The sequence below is a fragment of the Crinia signifera genome, chromosome 6, assembly GCF_055691185.1.
Source record: "Crinia signifera chromosome 6, ASM5569118v1, whole genome shotgun sequence".
NCBI classification, from domain to species: Eukaryota; Metazoa; Chordata; class Amphibia; order Anura; family Myobatrachidae; genus Crinia; species Crinia signifera.
The window spans coordinates 86424132-86448975 of NC_139222.1; the positions used below are offsets into that span (position 1 = coordinate 86424132).

Sequence of the window (24844 nt, forward strand, 5' to 3'; positions counted from 1 at the left end):
TTCTTATACATGAGTCTCAACCATCTGACAAAGCCGGGCCCAAACCCAAAAGCCTTCAGGGCGCCCCATAGGTAGCCCCACTCGACGGAGTCGAACGCCTTGTTCGCGTCGAATGAGGCCACCGCGGCGTTCAACCCCTTAGTCTTCATATGTTGAATGTAGGAGAAGACCCTCCTAACATTAATCGTAGTGGATTTTCCTCTCATGAATCCAGATTGGTCAGGGTGTATTATATCCTGGATCACAGTACCTAAGCGATTAGCCAAGACTTTGGCGATTATCTTCGCGTCAGTAGGCATGAGCGAGATGGGCCTGTATGAGTCCACGCTCATGGGGTCTTTACCCTTCTTTAAAATAAACACTATAGATGACTCCGCCATAGAGGGGGGAAGATCCTCCTCCATCATCACAGCATTACATAGGGCTGCCATGCGGGGAATCAGGGCTTTGTCAAATTTTTGAAACATTTCCCCTGGCAGGCCGTCCAATCCTGGGGCCTTACCCAAGGGAAGAGAGTTAATTACACCCTCTACTTCTTCACTGGTAATTGGGGCATCTAAAAGGCTCTGGGCGTCCTGAGACAGTACAGGGAGTTGTAAGCCCATGAAGAATTGACTCAAGTCCTCCTCGCTGGATTTCTGGACTGATTGATAGACTTTTCCAAAGTGACTAACAAATTCTTCCACTATATCTGGGGTTGATGACAAAATTAGGCCTTGTTCAGTTCTGATACTAGCTATAATATTAGAGGGCTTATCCATCCTGAGCAGAAAGGCCATGAATTTGCCCGCCTTATCAGAGCCAGTATACCATTGGTGGGAGCCCACTTTGAGCCTACGATAGTTAACTTCCTGTAGATATTCTAGCCACTCTCTCTGTACCCCTTGCCATTCCACCCTGTCAGAGTCCAAATTGCTAGCCTGATAGACACTTTCTAATTCCAGTGTTCTTGCCTCCAGATCGCCTGCCTTTTTACGGTGGAGTCCCTTCAGAAATGAAATTTTTTTAATGAACACCCCCCTCAGGTAAGCCTTGAAGGCGTCCCAAATATTAATGCTGGATGATGAGCCATCATTAAGCTGAAAAAAAGATCGAATTTCCTCCTCAATCTCTGCCTGATCGAACTGACCGAGCCAGTAGGGCTGGAGCTTCCAATACCTGTACCCCACTGGCTCCGCCAGCTCGAGCCGCATGACCAGAGGGGAATGGTCCGAGATCCCGCAGGCCTTGTATTCAATTTGCGTAATCCTATTTAGTAAGGTGTCCGAAACAAAAATTAGATCGATCCTAGAGAATACCCCATGGGTGGCAGAGTAGCACGAGAATTGACGGGTTACCGGGTGCCGCAGTCTCCATGGATCCCTCCACCCTATCCCCTCTATAAATTCTGCGAACCTGCTCCCCCCTTTACTAACAACTCTATTAGATTTTCCCCATCTATCCATCAGGGGGGACACTATGTTATTAAAGTCTCCCAAACAGATCAGATGGTTAGTGGGAAAAGAAGTGGCAAACTCCACTGCAGCCCTCATAACGTCGTACGAGAAGGGGGGGGGGAATGTATACCACCATCAGGCTCACGTCCACATGGTTGATACTTGCGTCTAGGAAGATATATCTACCCCCTGGGTCAATCTTAGCTGTACGAGTTTCAAAGATTACTGATTTCTTAACTAAGATAGAGACCCCTCTGGACGCTGTTGAGCAGGGGGCATGAAAGACTGAACCCACCCATGGGCGTTTTAGTGAGAGCAATTTATCCCCACACAGGTAAGTCTCTTGGAGGCAGATGATATCGGCGTCCAGGGATTTACAATAATTTAAAACCAGTGAGCGTTTCACTTTGTTATTAAGACCTCTTACATTCCATGTTAGAAATTTAGTCATCCCCGCGGTACCTTAACCATATTTCCCATGAGTTAACCAAATAAACTCTCCTCCCATGCTTCCTCCCGACTCTCCTTCCTCCATCCAAATGGACTGCCTTGAGAAACAACACATAACACATACAAGAAAAAACATTACAGTAACCCCAACCCCCCACCCCCACCCTGTACAACCTAACACCCCTGGCGTACCTGGATCCCTACTCCCCCCCTTCTTCTATAGTCTACCCCAAACTAATATCTCTAGGGCTAATCAATTAATGGCCACCCATAGCGTGACCGACTCTCCCCTCTCTCATTTAAACAGGATGTTTTTCTTTTATTACCTTCCCCGCTGTTCCCCCCTCCCCCCCCCCCCCACACACACAGGAAAAATCAGCAAAAATATCAAAAATATCGAAAATACATCATGTAACCAGCAGACTGCTGCACCATAGGGCAGCGTGAAAAAATGGGGAGAAAAAAAAAAAAAAGAAGAAAAAGGAAGAAAATACATGGACATATGACTCTGTTAGTTGGCGAGCGGGCCCACCCCAGGGTAGGAACCGTCAAGCCAGCCCGCAGCATCGGCAGGAGTAAAGAAAAATTTAGTCGTTCCATTGACTTCAATCCTCAGTTTTGAAGGGTAAAGCATGGAATACTTTAAGTCGAGCTGTCTGAGTCTTGCTTTAATGTCCCTGAATTTTGCACGATCACGTTGGATATCAATGGGAAAGTCCGGAAAGGCCGAAATTTTCTTGCCCATGTAGCCAAAGTCTGCCTTGTTCCTGGCAGATCGCAGGATACAGTCCCGATCTCTAAAGTTAAGAACTTTAGCTATTATTGTGCGCGGTGGTCCCCCTGGAGGGGCAGGACGGGACGGAACCCGATGGGCTCTTTCGATTGCAAATTGCGCGGAGAATACCTCTCTCCCGAATTCCTGCACTAGCCACGTCTCGAGAAATTTTTCAGGATTGCTTCCTTCAACCCTTTCTTCGAAGCCAATAAATCTTATATTGTTACGTCTGAGTCTCCCCTCAAAGTCCGACATTTTAAGTCGCATGTCTGAAAGTTGACCAGACATAGATTTAACTTGATTTTGAAGAGGAGCAATGGCGTCCTCTATTGATGAAACACGGTTCTCCACTTCTGTAACTCTCTCCCTAATTACTTGTGCGTCCTGCCGTAGCAGGGAGATATCGGCTTGAACTTTGTTGATCTGTATCATCAAATTAGATTCACAGGAATTTACTGCATCGAGAACTTGCTGTAATGAGACCTCCGTGGGCCGGGACTCGGTCGACCCTTTCGACGGGGTAGTCTGTGGGGTATTAATCTGGGAGCTGTTTGCTGCCTGAGTCTGGGACCGTGCATACTTTTCCAGACGGGCAGCAGCCGCAATCTGGCCTGTTTTGCCCATTTTTGTAGATATTTTAACTCTTCCTCACCGCTGTTGTTATCCCCTTTATATTTGCCTTCCCCTCTCCCCACTTTATGCCACGACCCCCCAGCTGTAGGTACCTCCTCACGGTATATTATGGAAAGTTCGAAAGACCAGGTGCCCACACAGCTGCAGGAATAGCTCTTGATGGAGAGGACCACGTCGATCGGGGCCCTTGCAGTGGCCTCAGACACAATATAGGGTATTTGCGACCCTGAGGGCAACAGTATGCCTATACCAGCTTAATACAAATGGGAGTCCCAAAACTTCATCCACCGTCCAGCACAAAAGCAGAAAAAAAAAAAAAAAGGAAAAAATAGTACCTTTGCCCAAAGGGCGCTGGGTCTGGGGGGTCAGGTCTGTAGTGGTAATAATGTCACTTGCTGTGGCCGAACGCCAGAGACTTTTCCTCTCTCCTTCCTTTCTTTTCCCTCTCCTTTCAAGGTGGAGTATACAGCTACAATAGGATGTTTGCTGCTGGAGACAGGGGGGAGTCGGGCAATCTTGCGCCCCGGGGTGAACAGGAGCCTGTGCAGATACTTCCACCTGCGGCGATAACACTGCCAGGGGTCAGAAAATTAGCGCAGGGATTCTCTGCGCTGAAAACGGCTGGTATCTCCGGCGACAATTTTACAGGCAATCGGAGGGGAAGCAGGAGTGACCGCAGGGGACTCCTCTCTGCCTCTGCGCCTGTATGCCTCAGCGTCTCCCAGGAGCAGTTCTCCCCCGGCAGTGACCCGTGCAGCGTGAGGTCAGACCAGAAGAAGCGGGAGCCCGCGCGTCCCCTCAGCCACGAGCAGCTCCGACACCACAGCAGCCGGTTAGATCACGGAGGGGAGCGAAAAGGATCCAGACCACAGGATCACAGAGTCAGCGGCATGGGAAGGTAAAAGGGTCTTTTTGTCTGCTTGCTGTCGCCGGTCATAGGAACCCTTTGACCGGATCACCTATGCATGTGTGAGGCGGGAGAGAGACGGAGGACTAGGAGAGAGCCGGCATCAACCTCCCTCACACCAACGCCTCCGTAGCCACGCCCCCCCTCTCTGCACATGTTACATGTGCCCCATCTGCAGTGCACATGGTTTTGTCCATTTAGTCTCCAAGGAGACTAAATCTAAATAAAATTATGACAAGTGAAACATGAATTTAACATAGCTCTTAGCTGATGGATGAGACAGAAAACATGTACAGTATTTCATAAATCCTAAGTACCTTCTTAAAATCAAGTACAGGTTGAGTATTCCTTATCCAAATGCTCAGGACCAGAAGCTGAGTATTCCATATTTTCGAATATTTTTATATTTCAATGATGTATCTTGCGATATCTTGCATTAATGTTGTATAAACAAATCAAACACATGAAATACACACAAAAATATTTTATTTGTGCGTGAAACAAGGTTTTAAAACTTGAAACAAAGTTTGTGTACAATCTCAGACACTGAATTTGAATGCTAAGCAATCATTTACTTGCACATATATAGTGCCAGTTAAATATCATGTCCCCATTAGTGCCAGTTACATATCATTTCCCCAGTATTTCCAGTTACATAGCATGTCCCAAGTAGTGCCAGTTACATATCATGTCCCCAGTAGTGCCAGTTACATATCATGTCCCCAGTAGTGCCAGTTGCATATCATTTCCCCAGTAGTGCCAGTTACATATCATGTCCCCAGTAGTGCCAGTTACATATCATTTCCCCAGTAGTGGCAGTTACAGATCATGTCCCCAGTAGTGCCAGTTACATATCATTTCCCCAGTAGTGGCAGTTACAGATGTACCCAGTAGGTTTTTAGCAACAAAAGTACATTTTGGAAACTGTGGTTTTTGGAATAATTAGCATAATAGATATTTGGATAAGGGATATTTAACCTGCACATTTTTTTAGTTGTAAAGTAGGATGATTAATGTCTTAATTATTTAATTGATTTATAATTTACAATACAACTATAGGAATGGGACCACCACCCGTGTTACTTCAGTTTACCTGGAACACGAAGACCTCATCAAATTGCGGGTTTAAAGTTTTACGTTTTGTCTTTGACTGCAGATATCGCCTCTCATCAGGCAGGAGATGCATCTTCACAAAAGGATTGCAGGATTCTGAGCTGAAGTGCAGGTTCCTCACTTTGATGAGAGAAACTACCAACCTCTCTGTCTCATATTCGTACTCCACTGCAAACCAGATACGGCCGATGTTTCCCTCTGGGAAATCTGTTTCTTCATTGTCCTCCGGATATTTATACAAAGCGGGGTTGATGGCGCCCATAACATATGATCCCCCTTATAGTAAGAAAATATATGGTCAGTAATTTCATCTAAGGTTTATAATGTAATGAATATAAAACTACAATTTTTCTTATTCTTATTTTTCATCCTGCACAAAATTTATAATCAAAATATACATACCTAGTTTGTGATACTCTAGAATATATCTTTTTTTCTCTCTTCCCAAAACTTTGGTACAATTAATTATATTAATATAAGCATATATGGGCAAAATATTAAATAATATTTTACCCAGTGAACAGAAGGATGATCGTGGGTGGAAATCTGGGGCAGTATAGGGCTCGCTGTCCTCTTGAATGCGTTCTCCATTTTTCAGACCAACCCAGTCTCGTCCATGGAATTTAGGTGGTACAATGAAGGGGACGCTCTTAGTTCTTAAATCAATAGAGAAATACATTTGTGTTAAATTGGAAATTAAATAACAGCCTGGTAATTAAGACCAGGCTGGTCTTAATTACTGACCCCAGGTACATCGTAAATTATAAATATTCTATTACTTTGATTTTTTTTTATGCCCTGGTGAAAATATGATTCCCAATGGAAGACTCACTAATGGAATTCTCACCAATGTAAGATGCATTAATGGAAGTGTCACCAATAAAAGACTAACCAATAGCAGTCTCACCAATTAAAGTCTCACGATGGAAGAATCATTAGTGGAAAACTTACCAATGGAAGTTTCACCATTGGAAGACTCCAATGGAAGTCTCACCAATGGAAGCCTCATCAGTAGAAGACTCATCAATGAAAGACTCACCAGTGGAAGTTTCACCAATGGAAGTTGCAACAATGGAAGTATCACCAATGGAAGTATAACCAGTGTATGAAGTTCTAATATAAAATTATTACATATTGAAACAAAAAGTTTTTAATTATTCTCATATAAAGTGAAAAAAATTCTGTCTTTCTCAGCTACCCTTTTCAGTGTTTGGACAACCATCCTTATCATGTACTGCCGTGCTTTTTATTATTAGACAGAGGTCATTATATTATTTGAAGCAAGGAGGCATACCATGACATTTATCAGATAGCAGCTGTTACAGTTCACAACAGCTGCTAATAGTCCGATTCACCAGATAAGAGTAGAATTATAAAATTATGACCCGAACTGTACTGAATACATACAATAGAGGTATATATTATTATTTTTGCCTAAGGCCTAAATGCTATTAATATGGTCCTGTCTATTCCCAGATATATACCAAATAGAAGAGTGAAGGTTTTATCAATATCAATATTGAGTTATCCTGGAAAAAAAACAGATTATAGACAAAAATTAAAAATAAAAGCCTTATTTGGTCTAAGTGATGTCCCGCCGCCATAAAACGACATATCTCAACAAGCCCTTCCTGCTGCCAAGAGGAGGGGCGGGTACTAATTATCCAGCCCCCCCCTTCCAATCAGCAGCACCTAATTATTTGCCCAGCCAGCATATACTGTTGTGTGTTGGCTGTGCTGCAGTGTGGCTAGACAGGCAGCATCAGTCTCTCTGCCTGAGCAAGGGATAGTAGGAGAACAATCACACTGAATGCCCTACCCAGACTTTGCCCCTTTTTAACATGTCTTCTAAAAATGATGAAATTACAATGAACTTATATGTATTTAGAATACAGTGTAGTAGCATATCAATGAAAAGTAAAGACTTAAATAATGTATACATTTTCAACATATTAATTAGCCCAGGTCACCATAATGTGTAATACAGTTTCAAAAGTAAAAGACAAAGAAATAACAAAACATTGCATTTCCAATGGCATAAAAATATACTCTGTGATGGTGACAAAATTTTGAGGTTTGGCGGGGGTGGGGGGGGCAAGACTGGAACCCCATCAGACTCGCAATACTTTAGCAGCAATGTGGATAACTTCAGCACTTTAAATTGAATTGTACTAAAGAAAAATATACATGTAGCTTAGGCCAGAGGTTTCCAAACTGATGCAGCGCCCTAAAATGATTTTTTTGGTACTCTTTACCTAGAACGGCGCCCATCGCGGTGATCGCGACATCGCGGGCAGTACATAAACGGCCGCGACGCGATGCCCGCGATCACCGCGATTTTCCCATAGGGAACAATGTTAAAAAGCCTGATTGACCGCGATTTTGCATTCAATGCCTCAATGCCCGCGATTTTCACATAGGAATCAATGTTAAATGGGCTACAGAGCCCAAATAGGCAGAATTAACCCTTAAATGTCCCCCCAATTTTTGTACGCCACCCCACGATCCACGCCAACCCGAAGCGTGGCGAGTGCAGCGAGCCCGCGAGGGGCGGCGGTACGCGTCCTCCGACCTTTTCATGCCCTACTATCCACGTCGGCGTGGAGTTGAGAATAGAATAGTGTGGCGAGCGTAGCGAGCCACCGAGCCCGAAGCGTGGCGAGCGCAGTGAGCCCCGCGAGGGGACGCGGATACCTTCACAGGTAAACGCGTCCCCTCGCGGGCTTTCACAGGTGTCCGCTTTTCGCCACGGATACCTGTGAAGCCCGCGAGGGGACGCGTATAACTGTGAAGGTATCCGCGTCCCCTCGCGGGGCTCGCTGCGCTCGCCACGCTTCGGGCTCGGTGGCTCGCTGCGCTCGCCACACTATTCTATTCTCAACTCCACGCCGACGTGGATAGTAGAGCATGAAAAGGTCGGAGGACGCGTACCGCCGCCCCTCGCGGGCTCGCTGCGCTCGCCACGCTTCGGGTTGGCGTGGATCGTGGGGTGGCGTACAAAAATTGGGGTGACATTTAAGGGTTAATTGTGCCTATTTGGGCTCTGTAGCCCATTTAACATTGATTCCTATGTGAAAATCGCGGGCATTGAGGCATTTTAAAGTAAAATCGCGGTCAATCAGGCTTTTTAACATTGTTCCCTATGGGAAAATCGCGGTGATCGCGGGTACACGATTTTTATGTACCCGCGATTTACCCGCGATGCCCGCGATGACCGCAATTTTTTACCCCCGACGCCCGCGATTCTAATCGCGGGCGCCGTTCTAGGTAAAGAGTACCATTTTTTTTTTATAGCACCCCTAGGATTGAAGATGAAGATTAGTACATTTGGAAAAATAATTAAGTAAATTGTGTTGACCTGGCATCCACCTGGTTGTGTACAGTTGTGCTTCTCATTGTCCACATGTCTTATGATTGACAGCCATTAGCAATGGTTTTGTCCACCATTTTGATTTCACCATAAATAATTTGTTTAGGTCCTGGATCACCAATCCGAGGGACCTTTGCAAGAGCCTTGTGGCAATGCAGGGTATCTAGGCATACAATTTGGGAACCATTGACTTAGGCTAAAGCTACAGTATACAAAGCTAAAAATACACACTATAAGATTACCTTTCCAATATGACTGGTTGCGGTTGGAATGAAAATTTTGTAATTTCTGGAAGCAAATGATAATTGACCATTTCTCCAAAACATGGAAAACAGACAAAAATGGTCATTCAAATAAATGTATTAAAGCCTTTTGATTTGACCAATTTATGCAAATGACTGATTCTGTCCATTTTCCAGCTTTTGGGAGCAAATGGTTGATTGATTGTAATTAGTTCCCAGACCATTACCAGATTTGTGTTCCAACCAGCCAGATTGGAAAGGTGATGTATCCGCTTAAGGTTAGTTAACTCCTGGGGTTGGACTTATTTTATGGGTTTACCCAGTGATTGAGATACAGTATTTAAGAGTTCACAATGAAGATTACTTGGCTAAAGCAGATTCATCCACAATAACTTAAAAAAAATATGAGACCTCTCTCTTCAAAACAAGTGAGCTCTTATCTTCCTATCACACAAGGCGGAGATAAATGTTAAGTTACACAATGATAAGCTAGCTTAAGTAGTTGGCAGCATTTGCATTTTGTATACACTATATAATTTGTTATCTGGATATAATGGGCATGTTGGGAGGTATGATAGTATGTGTGTGGTTTTGATGGCATTTAAGAAACTTTTGGGGAGATCTGAAGGCATATAAGGCATGTGGGTGTCTGATGTATTAACCAGAGGTCATTAGACCTCTGTTTCATCACCATTAGGCAGGAGTGTGCATGATGACTTTTGCGTGTTTTGCTCAGCAGTTCTTGGCTTGCAATGGAGTCATAGCCACCAGGAGAATCCAGAAATGTCATGGCTGGCACTTGGAAAGAGAGAAAAAAATGAGGACACTGTTATCTGATTTCTCTATATTTCTTTAGACTTGGCTTCAATCAGAAGCTAGTTTGGGAGTACCAATCATTGAAATTTTAGTGATGGGTCATTTCACTTGTGTTCTGGACTCTTTAAAGTTTGGCCTTGCAAAGTTAAAAACAAACATATGAGGAACTCACCATTGCTGCTTTTCTACCTAACGGCCTGATTCAAAGGTGGAGGAAATAATTGGTGCTGCATCTTCGCTTGCAGCGTATCTGAGAAGGTATTTAAAGATGAGGCAGGTGAAGACTTTTAAAATGTGATGCCCTTCTTGGCCTTCTCAAATCTACTGTACAGCCTCAGACCACTATTGGCAGCATTGTGTGGAACATCAAACATCTCAGTACCCTAAGTTTGCTTAAAATGCCCATGCAACAGAGGTACCAACTCTATAGAATTTGGTTTCCGCATATCCCCAGAATAGAGGCATCAAACTTCTCCCTCTATACCCCTTCTCCTCCCCTAAATGTCTGCATAATGTCAATTAAACTGTGGCATACATTGCACAGCCTTTGGGGTCGCAGTGACATCATAGCACATGTGAACTGCAGCCCTGGCTCATATGTAGTTCCCAAACCACCAGTTAATTTTAACCAAATTGGGAAAGCGTCCATGCTGAATCAACACCTAAGTCAATGCCATGTCGGAATCAGAAAGTTATTGGTTTGATCACTTAAACATATGAGACTGTCATGGTGAAAATGGCAAGTAAATAAACTAGAATGTTTTAAAAACTGCTCTTAAAATGAGTCAACCAAACCCCACCTTGAGAATGGTGGCCTGGCCACCACCCATTCGCAGTGTCTGTACACGCACTGGCTGCAAATGGATATTTTACACAAACATCCATTCGCAGGCTGTGGGGGAACACCCACATCTTTCTATGGTTGCTGAACATCGAATGATGTGGCATGTTCACGCATATCTAAGGTTGCTCAGAGCAACCTTAGATCTGCGTACACATTCTGAGGGAAGTGGGTGGGCAGCTGACATCCGGCGATGTCAGTAGGCCACCCAATGTCAGCTGCTTACTTCTGCACACACGTCATCGGCCCATTGTTCTTATGGGAATGCCCATGAAACACTGGGTGATCCCATATGCTAATGGGGAACCCCACGCCCCCCATGCCCTCCGTCCGAATCACAGCATCACAGGTGATATAATTAGCTCCACCTGTGATCTTTTAAAATGTGCCCGTGAGTAATTAGTGCACCTGTGTAGTGACCTGGAAAACGTGCACCGTTGGGGATCCCTGAGGACCGAGGTTGAGAACCACCGCTCTTCTCAAACAATCAGTCTTTTATTTTCTAGGATGCAACAGAGAAATGATAGACATAATCTGATTGGTTGCTATGGGAAACAGTACCTCTTTTTATTTTTAGGAGCTTTAGTAAATTTACCCCACAGATAGAACTGGGGTGGATGAAGCTAAGGTTCCCATAGGGTCTGACTTGTCCAACAGAGACCATGCTGTGCCAGAATGGAGCTGTCTTTTCTACTATTCTCAGGCAAACCAACTTAGTAGAAATAACATTGTTACTCTTGTGATTGTTGCAAACCAGAACCCATATTGAGTAACAAAGGCTACAGAAGACAAATATTGTAACTTCATGCACTTGAATAGAGTTTCATGCTTTGATGCATACTGTCCCTAGAGCAGTGGTTCCCAAACTGTGCACCTAGGCTCCCTGGGATGCTTTGCAGCACTTGCAGGGGTGCCTCAGGTTTGTGGTCCAGAATCAATTCAAGTTATTTATGGCCAATGAAATAGCCAAAATCAGTGCTTGTGGCTTCCAATTAAGAATATGTAGGTAAACAGAACTGAATCATGTTTCTCACCACATAAGTGGACCTAAGGAAAATATTTAAATCACAACTTTTTCAATATTTTTCCTAAAATTAGTAACCAACCTTTGGCCTATGGGTGCCGTGAAAAATATTCTGATACTTTAGGGTGCCGTGATTCAAAAAGTTTGGGAACCACCTGCCCCTGAGTGTAACTATGAACTAGTTGAAAACCTTGAAGACAGCAAGTGTTTAACCACCTCAGAACTGACAAAAGCATTCTGCCAATGTCCACACAAAGGCAGCTAAGGCAAACACTGCTTGTAGCACTCCATTTTGATTATCGCACTATAAGGTACTTCTGCTTGGTTTACACAACGACTAGCCTCCATTCAGAGGGCCATGAATAAGCTGTGGAAGACCCCGGTTCCGGTTGATAGATATACAATGTCTAGGTATACAGTCTGTAGGTCTACCCCAAAAGCTCGACATTCAGTAGGTTGACAAGGTCAAAAGGTTTATACTGTAGGGTCAAAAAGTCGACATGCAATAGGCACAGTAGACATGCAATAGGTCGACAAGGTCAAAAGGTCGACATGAAAAAAGGTAGACATGAGTTTTTCATTATTTTTAATTTTTTTTACCGGCTTGTTCTTACTTCATCATCCATGTCGGCATAGAGGGAGAATCTAATACTGTGCCCGAAGCATGGTGAGCACAGCGAGCCATGCAAGAGTACTCGATACAGTAACTGAGGGTCTATGTCAACAGTTGTCGACATTGACACACAAAAAAAGAGAGAACCTAATTTTTACCTTTTTCATGTTGACATTTGATCCTGTCGACATTTTGACCCTTTCAACCTATTGCATGGCTATCTATTGCATGTCGACCTTTCAAACCTGTCGACCTATTGCATGTCGACTGTTTGGGGTAGACCTATCTAGACACTGTCTATCTTATAATCCGCAAAAGGAAGACCCATTGTGATTATGCCTCTGGAAACTTAATGACATTGTAATATTCTCCATTATATAGGACAAGAGGGAATTGCTGAACTCAGACATGGGTCTTGGCAAAAAGCTGGGGTGGAGCTTATGCTTTATACAGGTGATGTTTCCAATTTGTGGGACAACTAGGCTGGGCAAGCGACCATTCTTGTGAGTTATGTAAGGCTGGGTACACACTGGAGTGACTGCTAATCCTTCTGACTTAACAAACGATTTCCCTTGGGCCAAGATCAACCCTGTGAGTGCCAATGTTACTGTGAGAGATCCTCAAAATATCCGATAAAAATTCCAGCGTCGCTCAAAAGACTGTATTTTTAGTATAAATAACTACAAATATAGACAAGTCAATTAATTGAAGTTTAGTTAAATATTGCACCCAAAAAGGAACAGTCGCTGTGAGCGGCGCTGGCATTTTTAGTGGACATTTTGAGGATCTCTTACAGCAACGTTGGCTCTCAAAGTGTTAAGCATATTAACGCTGCAATCTTGCTAATGACCAAATTCACGTGTGTATTCGCGCTGGGGACCGATGGTGCGGCTCTGCGCATGCGCGTATTTGTGCAATTGCAGGGCCGCTGTATGATCGCCATCAGCAACTATCACAGTCGCCGAGGCGTTTGGACGGGTAGGGGATGGAGGGCAGGGGCCGGAGCTGGGTAATGCCCAGCAATTTATAGGCGTTCCCATGAAAATGCTGGGCATTCCCCCGGGAACGCATCCAGGCCCGATGCCTGCCAGGGGCGTTCAGCTGACGTCACATGGCGTCAATGCCCGCCTCCTCTTCGGCAGACTTCAAGGGAAATAACAGTCAGTTTAGACTGGGGAAAGAAATCATTCGAAGCAATGTAGGCAAATTGTCATTACGAAATACTGTACCCAATGGACCTCCAACACTTCAGTGAACAAGGCTTTAGGCTAGGGATAGGGATTTCCAAGGAATAATGTGATGTTTTCAGGCTGCTACTGTGAGCGCCATTGCCATAATATATATCATTCACTTATTTCACTACTGTATGTTTTAAAGAGAAGACTGTAAGTACAAGAAATTTATATAATTCTTAAGAGTCAGCAACCTAGAATACCAGAAGAAATGTATATTAAATGTGTTTTATGCATTGTTTTGACGCAATCCTTCAAATTCCATTTTGATTAAATTTTTCCACGTCTCCAGAATTCAAATGTGTCTGGGCTAATTACGTTCAAAGCCAAGTTTAATTGCCATTAGGTGTAAGGCATCCAATTATATCTGGTCTAATTGAAGTATTTCATAATTGAGTGTTTATATTTTAATGTTACACTTTTGATATCTGAGATAACATTATTTCATTTTTTGTTATATATAGGCAGCACGGTGTCACAGTGTTAAGCCCCATACACACTAGACAATATTGATCACAATATTGTTCAGAAAGGGCATTCTGAGCAATATTGTGGACAATATCGGCTAGTGTGTACGCTCCCCGTCGTTAACGATGCACACTCCCGTGCGTCATTAACGACCCCCTCCCTCGTCCATGCATGTCTGCACACGGGAGGTCATCATTGAAGATGTCCATTTGACGCTTCCCCCGTCACCCACTGCCGCTGCTCACCTCAGAGCAAGCATCGACAAGTGTGTATACACTTGCCAATGTCTGCCCCACCTGCCGGGGACATCGTTTAGCGTGTATGGGCCTTTACACATTGTGAACTTAGTCATGTACTGTAGTTTTGAATTTGATTCTAACCAGCAATGGAGGGATCTGATTCCACTGAACTTCTCCTCAAAGGCATAATGATCAATTCATCGGCTTGTGGTGAAATTAACCTAGTGTATGCTAAGCTCTTCTGGGACAGGGACTAATATGAATAATTAAACACTGGATTTTCAGCCAAAAAATGTTAATGCTATGGGATCAGGTTTACAAACAACATGCACACACACCCTCATGGGTGGGCACCTTTTTCACAGAATACATGTATAAAGGGCATATACCTATTTATAAAAATATACAAATGTGTCCGCATATCTATCCTCCATGCATTATAATTTGCATTACACATGGGTGACAATTCCATTACAATGCATGTTATTGTTGCACGCACAAGCAGCTTCTACTAATTACAATGATATATGGCACACTTACTGTATATTCTGTGTGTGTGTATGTGGCTGTATCTGCATACAAAATGCTACATTATAGTTTTTACTGGAAAACATTGTAATGTAGCATTTTCTATGCAGATAAAAGCATGCCAAATATAATTTCATCAGCAGAAGCTGATTGTGCGTCCTATTCATGCTAGTTTTCGAATAATATGCACCGTAATGGAAATGGTATGGCTGTTAAAGAACACTTATGGGCATACACACCAGGAGCTTGCTGCTTAATTTGTAAGTGATTCGGCTAAATCACCTAGAAGTGAAGCACAAATCACTGTCTATCCCCCATAGCGATGGTGATGTGCAGCCCTGTGCGTCACTATCGCCTCTCTAGATCATTCAAGCATGCAGTATATATCTAGTCAGATGGCTTAGAAAAGAGGCTGAAATCGCAAAGTGTGTATGCCCCTTAACCCTGAACTTCCTTCTTATCTAGAAGAACTATAAGTAAGTAAGGGTTCCCATCTATAGCGCCCGGAAGTTTGGGAGAAAACCTTCCCTCTCAGCATCTGTAATGGGGCCACACTAGATCGCGTAGAAAATGCCCCTATATCTTTCTGTGTTTAGGGTCCATTGCGATAGCCATGCAAGGCCCCACGTGTCGCTATCGCCTGGCGATTAATATCCAGCATACTGGATACCTCCATAATTGCCCCTGACCGATCGCTCAGCGGCCCAGCGCTGTGTGCTGAGCGATGCTGAGCATTCCCAGTGATCTAGCATCGCTCAAACTGCTCATCAGCACACCTCCCGTGTGGATTCCCCATAATAGAAGTTTACTATCTTTTGCAGAAATAACATGGGGGGGGGGGGTTTGGGACTGCAGTCTAAGGGCCGGTGACACAGCATTATCAGGGCAGCAATGGAGCATTGCGGGGGCACGGTCCAGACAACCAAGGCATGTCTGGACCTCTTGCAGGGCGGGTCGCGGTGGCTGAGTGATGTCATATGCGCAGCCAGGGGGCTAGTTAAACATTTAAATATATTTATTGTTATTGATAATAAAAATGTACAATATTCATATGACCAGCATCAAGCATTTGTTACATCTATAATATACCTATGAGCTATGTGTTATGTAGACAGTTATACTGTAATTTATCCCTGTGCTCAAGCAGAGTCAATTTACAGCAATACGCATGTGACAAACCTCAGTAGGATCACAGAGAAGTGCCTCACCCCGAGTCCTTGTCATAACCTAAGGAGGACGAGGTCCCATGGTCCACCCCGTTGTTTTGTGAGTGGGTCGGTGTGGCTACATTAAGCAGCTCCTCATATGAAGGGACATTGCACCTCTTCCGCCATAAGATGTAGACCCCAATGCCAATCAGCAGCAACAGCAGGGTCACCCCAACCACGCCTCCAGCCACTGCTGCCACCTGTTCTAATTACAGGGAACACAAATACAAAATAAATTAATTAAAGAAACAATAAAAGCAGTATTTGTTAACAGTATAATTAATAGAAATAAACCACTAAAATTAATAAACACATGAAAGTTTGTCGTAAATGAGGATCCGTATAAAAACTATAAAAGTAATGTCCCCTTTATGTAATTCACTTTATTTATCTAATATTGGAGAGATAGCACAATAGAAAAGTATATGTATAGGTGCCGGAATCTCGTTTGCCTACAATAAACTTCATTACGTCTTCTGAGTGCGAGCGACTCCAATCATAGAAGGCTCATGTGGCAGTTTGCATAGGAAAGAAGAAAAAGGCTAATGTCCCAAATGGTCCCTAATTTCTTTCTGTGCAAGGCAGATGTCCTTTGTATTACAGTATGTCTCCAATTATCACGGATCTGCTCAAGACCCCAAAAACCTGAAATATGTGTCACTGAACATTCACGATGGGTTTTAAAGTGCAATGAAAATAGGTGATAAATATTCCCTTTTTTTGTATATTGCGAACATGTTCCAACCAGCGTGTTTTTAACGATCTGGTCGTTTTTCCCATATAATTTTTGACATGTGCACATAATAGCGTACTTCGAATAACAGGTTAAAAAGTGATTCATTTTAAATTTCTGATTATTTAAAGTAAGTTCCACTGTTTATCTTTCAGTAGTAGTACAGGCTTTGCACATAGGGCAATCGTCGCACCTATGGAAGCCTTTATTCCTAATAATGCCTCCAATAGGTCTATCAATAAAAGCTTTTGCAACTACTCTATCTTTAATGGTAGATGCTTTCTGATATATAAAATGTGGTTTATTAGGTAAAATCGTACTAAGAGTGGGGTCCTTTAATAAAAGGTTCCAGTTCTTATAAAATATTTTTTCTATGTATTTGATGGCTTGTATATTGTAAAATGACTGATACACCATGATTAAAACTTTCCAGGGTTTTTGGTTTGTAATTCTCAAGTCTGATATCTTGTATTTCTTCTAGAGCTTATTTTTATAGTCTTTGTTGAGAAATGTCTTCTTCATACCCTTAACATTACTTTCATAAGATTCGGTCTTTGAGCAATTCCATTTAAGGCAAATTAATTGGCCTTTTGGAACATTCATAAGCCATATTTTCAAGTGATTGCTCTTTGGATCGATATAAGTATTCAAATCCGATGGTTTGATAAAATTAGAGGTTTCTCAGGGAATCGTTCTCCACATAAATATTTCAATCTGAAACATTCACTATGGTTCTACTACTATTAAAAGTTAATTTAATATTAAGAGTATTAAAATAAAAAAAGGAACAAAATGCATAAAAAATTGATTCATCACCGCTCCATATAAAAAGAAATCATCAATATATCACCACTAGTGGACCAAATTTGCCCCCATTCATGGCCACACCAGACCATTTTCTCCTCCCAGCAGGCCATGAAAATGTTGGTGTAACTGGGGGGGAAACCTGGTCCCCATTGCAGTGCCAACCTGCTTATTATAGATCTCATTTAAATCTTGAATTTAGAATCTCATTTGTCCACAATAAACTTCTTTACATCCTCTGAGTGCAAGCGACTCCAATCATAGAAGGCTCATGTGGCAGTTTGCATAGAAAAGTAGAAAAAGAAAAAGAGGGGCACTGATTGGAACGTCCTAAAATGGTGTAATCACAAGGGAATATCCCAATATTAAATGGCGTACCCTCACTCACACAGTGTGATAGGTATTTTAACCGGTCAGGACCACCAGGAGTGTAAGGTGACTCACAGCAATAGGCAAATGGTGGTAGTGACTGGTGCATTCCACATGCATCACATGCCACTTCCGGGATCAGAAACTTACAGCTGCATTAAAAGTAGGCCAATAAGGCCAATATATATAATATTAAATATATATCACACTAGACACATTAAGGATAGAGTGGTCTAAGAAATTATATGCTCTAAATATGGGATTATCCATTGTTTATTCATGGAGACCTGACAAGTAACACTTCCTGTAGTGGCTCCTCCCAATTTGGGACTCTCCAATGACAATACAGCCATTGGTATAAATACCTCCACTGGCCAGCCTTGAAAAAAACAGCTTGCCTGTCAAAACGCGTTGGGTAGAGAGACTGTGCTACCTGTGTACCCCTGATCTGTGAACACCTGGCAAGCGACTAGTGGCCATACACAGCTTTTCAGGTATCGCAAAAACCCTTTTTTACCTCATGTTACAGGCTTTTTTTGCACTATTCCTTTGAATAAATGTTGTACTAAGAAATTATTTCTCCCTTCTTCTGGCTTGAATACTGGCTAAACTTCCCTGAACATCACCTGCTGGAATACGTTTAAAGATACCGTTATAGGACGATCTGCCTTAACCACATGTGAGTACGGTACGAACTGATTTGTCGATTGCTGTGAGTCACCTTATACTCCTGGTGGCACTGACCTGTTAAAGAAACCTTGATGTGCTTGTGCATCTGCCACACTGTGTGAGTGAGGGTACGCCATATTTGGGGATATTCCCCTGTGATTACACCATTTTGGGACATTCTAATCATTGCCCCTCTATTTCTTTTTCTTTTTTCCTATGCAAACTGCCATGTGAGCATTATATGATTGGAGTCACTTGCACTCAGAGGACATAAAGAAGTTTATTGTGGACAAATGAGATTCCAGCACCTATACATACAGAATACTGTTCTATTGTGCCATTTTACCATTCAAGGACTTTGTGGTGATCCGCAGAAGTCTTGTCTGCGCCTTGGGACTAATTACTTCCTTTTTTGTTTAATATTGAAGAGCAATAAATTGGTAAGAAATGCTGAGGGAGATGTACTGAGCCTTGGAGTGTGATAAAGTGAGCGAGATAAAGCACCAGCCAATCCACTACTAACTGCTATGTTATAGGCTGTGGTGTCTATGTACTAAGACTTGGAGAGAGACTGAGAAAAAGTACCAGACAACCAGCTCCTAACTGTAATTGTTTGTAAACACAGCCTGTAACATGGCAGTTATGAGCTACTTATCTGGTACTTTATCTGTCTTCACTTTATCACTCTCCAATACTTAGTACATACTGTAGATATCATTAGTTTGGAAACTGACAGTAGGCCGTTGGTTGGTAGGCTCTCCACTTTATCACTCCAATATTTGATAAATCTTCCCTTATAAACCAATAACAAAAAATACCCTTACTGATAACCAGGCAATATAGTAATTTTATTAACAGTAGGACATACAGTTATAAATAATAATATTTTGAAACAAATATCCATATACTGTATAAATAAATTAATTAATAAATTGCAAACATATTAAAAAATATAAGTTAAATATTTGATTCAATCAAACTAATATGCCAGCACATTCCACAAATTCCAAAAGGTGCAAGTACTCTGTTCTTAAATTGCTTTCTCTAGGCTGGGGTGGCCAAACCTGTCCTCAAGATCTACTGTACCAACAGTTCATGCATATCAGGCAACCTGTGAATCTATAGTAGGAATGAATGCAGCATGTTTGACAATGTGACAGTTAGTAATGACTGCAGCTGTGCACCAGCTAAGTGATTTCGAAAATGTGCACCGTAGATCTCCAGGACCGGTTTGGCCACCCCTGGAAAAGGTGAGAGGAAAAACTATTCACATGTGTATTCTGTTCCACTGCAAGTTACATTGAGGGAGATTTATCAAGCATGGAGAAGTAGATAAGTAAAGAATTTGTCAGCAACAACCAATCAGCTTATACCTATCATTTTATGTACATGGGAAATGCCAACTTGAAGCCGATTGGTTGCTATGGGAACCTTCTTCACTAGTTTAGATGGTTAGATACATCTCCCCCATTGTTTATAATGGTCCGGTAACTGAAACTAGGTCATAAGCACAGGGTTTACAGTGATAGAGATCAACACAAATGACATTTTGTATTTCTAGATATAAATCGTATGGTTTGTTTAACCGTTTCCATTAATCAAGTTGGCTTGAACTGCTAAACCAATGAAATTAGAAAATAGTTTTTTTTATACATAATCTTCCCTGTATTTGAAAACTGCTGATCTTACGCACCTATGTATACTATATGTTATTCTGAGTTGTTTGGTCTGATTCAGAGAATTACAGAACTCTGAGGGCTTGTTACCTGTGCATGCATAGGAGTCACACTGTGCATGTTCAAATCTATTTCTGCACCAAAAGCCGCATCATGATGGACTTTTCCACCCCCATTCTCAATTAATTTAATCTAAATCCCTCAAAATCTGTAAGGGGGGGGGAGGAATGTCCCAAAATCTGAAAATTATTGTGAACATTTCACTCGTGTCTAGGATTCACTTATCTCTCAAATCAAAACAGATCTGTATGCCTGACTTGGTAAGGCTATACAGTATACAGTGGCTGCCGTAAGTTGGCACTCGATCAGTGATTTACAGTCAAGCCGACTGAGGTGGCACCAGAGCCTCACATTTTGCTGTGATATACTGGTACTGTCATTGGAGATGGGCTGGGTGGATCCATCTGACTGTGAAACATTTCTTTACCGACATGAGTCCTAGTTTGGTTTTCCCTTTAAGCAATGCATTCCAGGGTCTCAGGATGTCTTACTAGTGTGCTATTATGACATAAGTCTTGTAATGAATTCAATGTATTTCATGTCATGTAAACAAAACTGCTGACCAGATACAATCAAGTACATCAACTAGCACTGTGCTCTCAGCGCAGGCATTTCTATACTACTATCTACATAAAGATATTTTACTGACCATTTTGCGCTATGATGATGATGATGACATACCTCCCAACTTTGAAGAGGGACACAGGCGCGCACCTGAAAATTAGGGGTGTGGCTATCTGGAAAGGGGGCAGGGCCCAGAGGCTCTGTGAGCCTCTAGCCATGCCCCCACCCCCCTGACTGTGGGAATAGACGCTGTGCGCATGCACACAGCGTCTATTCACCACTGCTCAGCAGCTGACAGGGGGGATTCCCATCAGCCCCCCACCACGGGACACTGCCAGCTGCGGAAGGGATGCGAGAACATCCCCAAAAACCGGGGGGTTCCAGCGTTAATCGGGACTATTGGGAGGTATGTGATTCTGGTTGGTTTGCAAAAGCAAACTCCTTCTTTAATGGACAAAACAATGGTCCTTATTCAGATCTCAATGCAGTACAAATTTGTTCTGAAAATGGGAAAAAAACCATGTGCACTGCAGGTGGGGAAGATGTAACATGTGCAGAGAGAGTTAGATTTGAGTGAATTATTTTGTTTCTGTGCAGGGTAAATACTGGCTGCTTTATTCTTACACTGCAATTTAGATTTCAGTTTGAACACAACCCACCCAAATCAGACTCTTTGCACCTGTTACATCAGCCCCACCTGCAGCGCACATGGTTTTGTCCATTAAAGCAGGAGTTTGCTCTTGCAAACCAACCTGAATCACCCCCTTAAAGAACTTCAAAGCAATAAGTACTCATTTATTAAGAATTAGCTACTGAGAAGCAGAATAGGAGATATCACTGTGCTCTATTTGTACAGGGAAGAACATGCCCAGAGACACATGTATAAAACCCGGTACCCTCTTATAGACAATACAGGGTTTATTTACTAAGATGGGAGGATATTGCTACAGGCAACCAATGAGAATTGAATTCTTTATATTGAACCTTCTAGGAGATAATAGATAGCATCTGATTGGTTGCCCATACCAACAACCCATCTTCAATAGAACTCCCATCTTAGTAAATAAACCCCTAGGAAACTACTGTATGCATATAGAGATGCCAGGCCGGTATGGGTCATAGAGTCGACACTATGAAGGTCGACATACATTAGGTCACTAAAGGTTGACAGATCTTATGTTGACACGTTAAATAGGTTCATATGGCTAAATATGGCTCTGGCGGTCGGCCCAAGCATTAGGATGACAATGGGAAAGTCGACAGTCAAAAAGTCGACATGAGTTTCTCACTTTTTTTCCTGAATTTCATCATAAGTCGTCATGGACACCGTATCAGTGTACCGCGTCCCCTCGCTGCGCTTGCCATACTTTGGGCACTATTATATTGTCCCGCCACACCCTAATGGGTGGTAGCGTATGAAATACCGCCTGTTTTGGAAAAAAACATGAAAAACGATGCTTGTGTCAACCTTCTGACCTATTTCATGTCGACATAGAGACCATATCCCTGCCAGGATATAGAAACAGCAGTTGACTTGAAGGTTCCTGACATGGGTATGGGTAAAAACCAGACCAGGACAAGACCCCCGGACCGGACATCAAAATCTGCAGTCTGGGGGTGTCCTGTTCGGGGGGGTTCTGTGACACCTGTCACCAGGGAGTGGAGGAGAATAAAGCCTCCCTGTATGGTCCGGGCATGTAGCAAAAACTGGACGGTCCGGACCACACGGGAAGGCTGTAGTCTCCCCTTCCCCATGTCCCTGGTGATAGTCACCTGGTCACAGGGACCCCCCTGGACAAGACACCCCCCGGACCGGACACTACAAGCTCCGGACTGCAGATTTTGCTGTCCGGTCCGGTGGTCCGGGGTCTAGTCCGGGTCCGATTACATAGTCCCTCCTGACATTTCTGTTTGAGTGCTGCTGAGAAGCCACGGACCCATAATGTAATACATGTACAAATGGAATTAGACACCCAACACAAATCTGTCCATGGCAATCTTGGAACAGCACCTCTTGATGTGAGATCAGTGTGGCCCCGATTTTGAGCCTTAATGCCCCGATACAGGTGAATTACACTTACATCTGCCACCCATACGCTGCAGCTGCACTGTACACACAGACAAACACCGGCTCACATTGCTAGTTTAGCCTGCAAAAACATTTAACTCTCTCAATGGAAATAATCCATATGTTCAAAAAACAAACCAAACCTGCTCTACATGCAGCCATCTCAAAAGAAACAAATAAAAAAAGACAAAAATAAACTTCCTCATATTTTATTATCAGTCCCTTTTGTAAAATTATATTTATTAACTTTTTCCAAGTTCATGCACACACACATGCATCCCTTCTCCACTGCCAGCATAGACATTATACTGTAACACCAATTTACAGGTGTTCTACAACAACAGGAGAACCTTCTATTACTCACCAGACATTACTGCCTGTCCTTATGTTCTGCCAGAAGTAGCAGCTTCCAGGTGTATGTGGGGTTTAGGGAAACCCTCCTTGGTGTCTTGGCTGTATTTCTCACTCCATGAAGAGCTGGTAATGTTGGTCAGACCTAGACCTCAGCTCTAGGGCTAGTTAGAGGCAGCTCTCCAGGCATGCTGCTGTCATGTTCACCTCCTGATAGAGCTGTAACACATTCACTGTGCACTCGGAATAGCCTCCTTAGTCCTCCCCCTTCTGCTGAACACATGCACAGCTCTGCTGTCTTCTGTGGGGAAGATAGGTGACTGGCAGAGATGGGGAGAATGCAGTATACAGTACACTATATAAAAAAAACCATTAAGTTACTTTACTTTCTATGCACTTGGTTGTTCCTGGTTTGCATTAATGAAAGTATCAATGTCTTTGCCTAATCAGGTAAATAGGGACCCCTGAGACATTTTCCTAGGAACAAAGAGGTGTACTAATGTCTGATATTGAAGAGAATACAGCCATCTCCATCTAGAGAATCCTATTGCCGCTAAAACTATTTAGACATAGGATAAATTCCCTCAGTATGTAAGCTTGGGACTATGTAAAAACCGGACCCGGACTAAACACCGGACCGTCGGACCGGACATCAAAATCTGCAGTCCGGAGCTTGAAGTGTCCGGTCCGGGGGGTGTCCTGTCCGGGGGGTGTCTTATCTGGGGGACCTTGTGATAGCTATCATCAGGGGGACATGGGGAAGGCTTCTCATCCGTGCTTTGTTGACAAACATAAAGCAATTTTTAACCCCTTACCGCCGCAGCCTGTTTTTGCCTTCCTGACAGAGCCCTTTTTTTCAAATCTGACATGTATCACTTTATGTGGGGATAACTTTTTTTTGCTTTTACTTATCCCAGTGATTTTGAGACTGTTTTCTCGTGACACATTGTACTTCAAGTTAGTGGTAAATTTGGGTCGATACAGTCTGTGTTTTTTTTTGTGAAAAATACCAAAATGTCATAAAAAAATTGAAAATTTTGCAATTTGCAAAATGTTAAATTTTCTGCTTGTGAGACAAATAATCATACCACTCAAAATAGTTAATAACTAACAAAGACCATATGTCTACTTTATGTTGCCATCATTATTTCAACCTCCTTTTAATTTTTTTGGACACTAGGAGGCTTAAAATATGAATAGCAAATTCTCAAATTTTCAAGAAAATTTCAAACACTGATTTTTTTAGGGACCAGTTCAGTTCTGATGTGACTTTGAGACACCCCCATAAATGATGCCATTTCAAAAACTGCACCCCTCACAGTATTCAAAACAGCATTTTGGAAGTTTGTTAACCCTTTAGGTGTTTCACAGGAATTAAAACAAAGTGTAGGTGAAATTTCAAAATTTCATTTTTTTTGCAGATTTTCAATTTTAATACATTTTTCTAAGGAACACAGTAGATTTTACTAGAGAAATGTGACTAAAAATTGATTCCCCCAATTCATTTGTTTTCATAAATATCCTATATGTGGCCCTAGTGTGCACGTTGACCAAACCACAGGCTTCATAATAGAAGGAGCACCTACTTGATTTTGGAGCCTCCTTTTTATGAGATTATTTTTTAGGCACCATGTAGGTTTCTAGGCACCATAAGA

The 24844-nt window shown here is 42.6% G+C and overlaps 1 protein-coding gene across 1 annotated transcript in view; it reads right to left on the bottom strand.

Annotated features, from left to right (window-relative positions):
* Positions 1 to 23390, bottom strand: part of LOC146007764 (synaptotagmin-15-like) — a 64285-nt gene extending 40895 nt beyond the window's left edge. The window contains exons 1-4 of the mRNA XM_083146361.1: positions 23203 to 23390; positions 15896 to 16100; positions 5828 to 5970; positions 5295 to 5590 (exon numbers count right to left, since the gene is read on the bottom strand). Coding sequence (XP_083002487.1) covers positions 5295 to 5590; positions 5828 to 5970; positions 15896 to 16100; positions 23203 to 23209 — 651 coding nt within the window. The 5' untranslated portion in view covers positions 23210 to 23390. The remainder of the gene's footprint in view (positions 1 to 5294; positions 5591 to 5827; positions 5971 to 15895; positions 16101 to 23202) is intronic.
* Between the last annotated feature and the right edge of the window lie 1454 nt (positions 23391 to 24844).